General features: G+C 53.8%; 1 protein-coding gene across 1 annotated transcript in view; it reads left to right on the top strand.

Moving 5' to 3' along the window:
• Positions 1–319, top strand: part of LOC104277548 (probable acyl-CoA dehydrogenase 6) — a gene marked incomplete at its 3' end in the record, with an annotated part of 12,726 nt that extends 12,407 nt beyond the window's left edge. Inside the window, exon 12 of the mRNA XM_009874214.1 lies at positions 212–319. Coding sequence (XP_009872516.1) covers positions 212–319 — 108 coding nt within the window. The remainder of the gene's footprint in view (positions 1–211) is intronic.
• Between the last annotated feature and the right edge of the window lie 859 nt (positions 320–1,178).

Raw genomic sequence — 1,178 nt, 5'->3', positions numbered from 1 at the left:
TTCCTGGCGCTGGGGTTGTTTCAGCTTGGTACTGAGCTCCTTGTTCTCATCACTGCTCCTCTCCCCTCGCGGTGAGGCGAGCTGTTTCTGGAGGTGTCCTTGACAGCCCTTAGCTCTGCCCCACGTCTTGTTTCCTCACATTCCCCTTTCTTTATTGCAGCTGCTCCAAAAGGCTCCTCCGTGTTCTTCCACGCTCTCTTCTTCCCCACAGGTGCTGTCCATATGGGAGGGAACAAAAAACATCCTGTCGCTCGATGTCCTGCGATCCCTTACCAAGAGCCAAGGGCAGGCGATGGCCGTGTTCTTCTCCGCGACGCAGGTGAGCCCGCAGCAAAAGGTCAGCCCGACCTGCCCGCCTTGGCTCCTGGCTGACACCGAGACAGGGCCAGAGCCAAAGCTTTAGATGAGTCTTCAGAATGTGTCTTCCGATTCGGCTCTTTAAATAACACTTAGGAAAGCAGAGCGCGGGCAAAGCGCGCTGTGGGATCCCCGTGTGCTGCAGATACTTTCCTCTCAGCAGTGAAGTGTTGCCTTGTCAGGGTTCCTCTTGACAGGTACCCGCGTATTTCTAATGCGAAAGGGTCCCCTTCCCGAATCCAAAATACTTCTGTGAGTTTGTTCCTGAACTGAAAGAACACCACGAGGCCACTGAATATCAAACCATCACTAGGGCTACCTACTGCGTTACAACTTTCTGTTTTTATTCCCCCTGAAAAGACGGAAAGAGCTGAAGGAATTCGATTGCTGCTTCTTCAGATTTGCCATACTTTGCCATTTCCCCACGGGCTGCTCTTTTAAAGGTGCTCACATGACAGGCAGCCACGGAGAGATCAAAGCAGCTCAGGCTTTCCTGAAGGTAAACGAGCATCGGCTGGCTTGAGAGGTCTCGTGAAGGGAGACACGAACCAGCCCGAAAGGCACAACTGGCACCTCAGAGGGCGTTCGCTCAGAGAAAACGTTATTAATCCAGATGAAGCAAAGCAGCTTGCGTTAGCCCAGATACAGCGAGGGGACCCTGGGCATCTCGAGTGCTGGGTTAGACCACGTGTAGCCTTCACTTTTCTCACCCAGCACCCAGGAGAAGGGAAAGGGGTGGGTCAGTGCGCTCCCGGCAGCGCTGACAGCCAGACGGGTCTTTCTAAACCACACGGGCAAGAGTTTGAGTGATTCTCACCAGC

This window comes from Apaloderma vittatum, unplaced genomic scaffold (assembly GCF_000703405.1).
Source record: "Apaloderma vittatum isolate BGI_N311 unplaced genomic scaffold, ASM70340v1 scaffold3508, whole genome shotgun sequence".
Taxonomy (NCBI): Eukaryota; Metazoa; Chordata; class Aves; order Trogoniformes; family Trogonidae; genus Apaloderma; species Apaloderma vittatum.
This window is presented reverse-complemented; position numbering and strand designations above follow the sequence as displayed.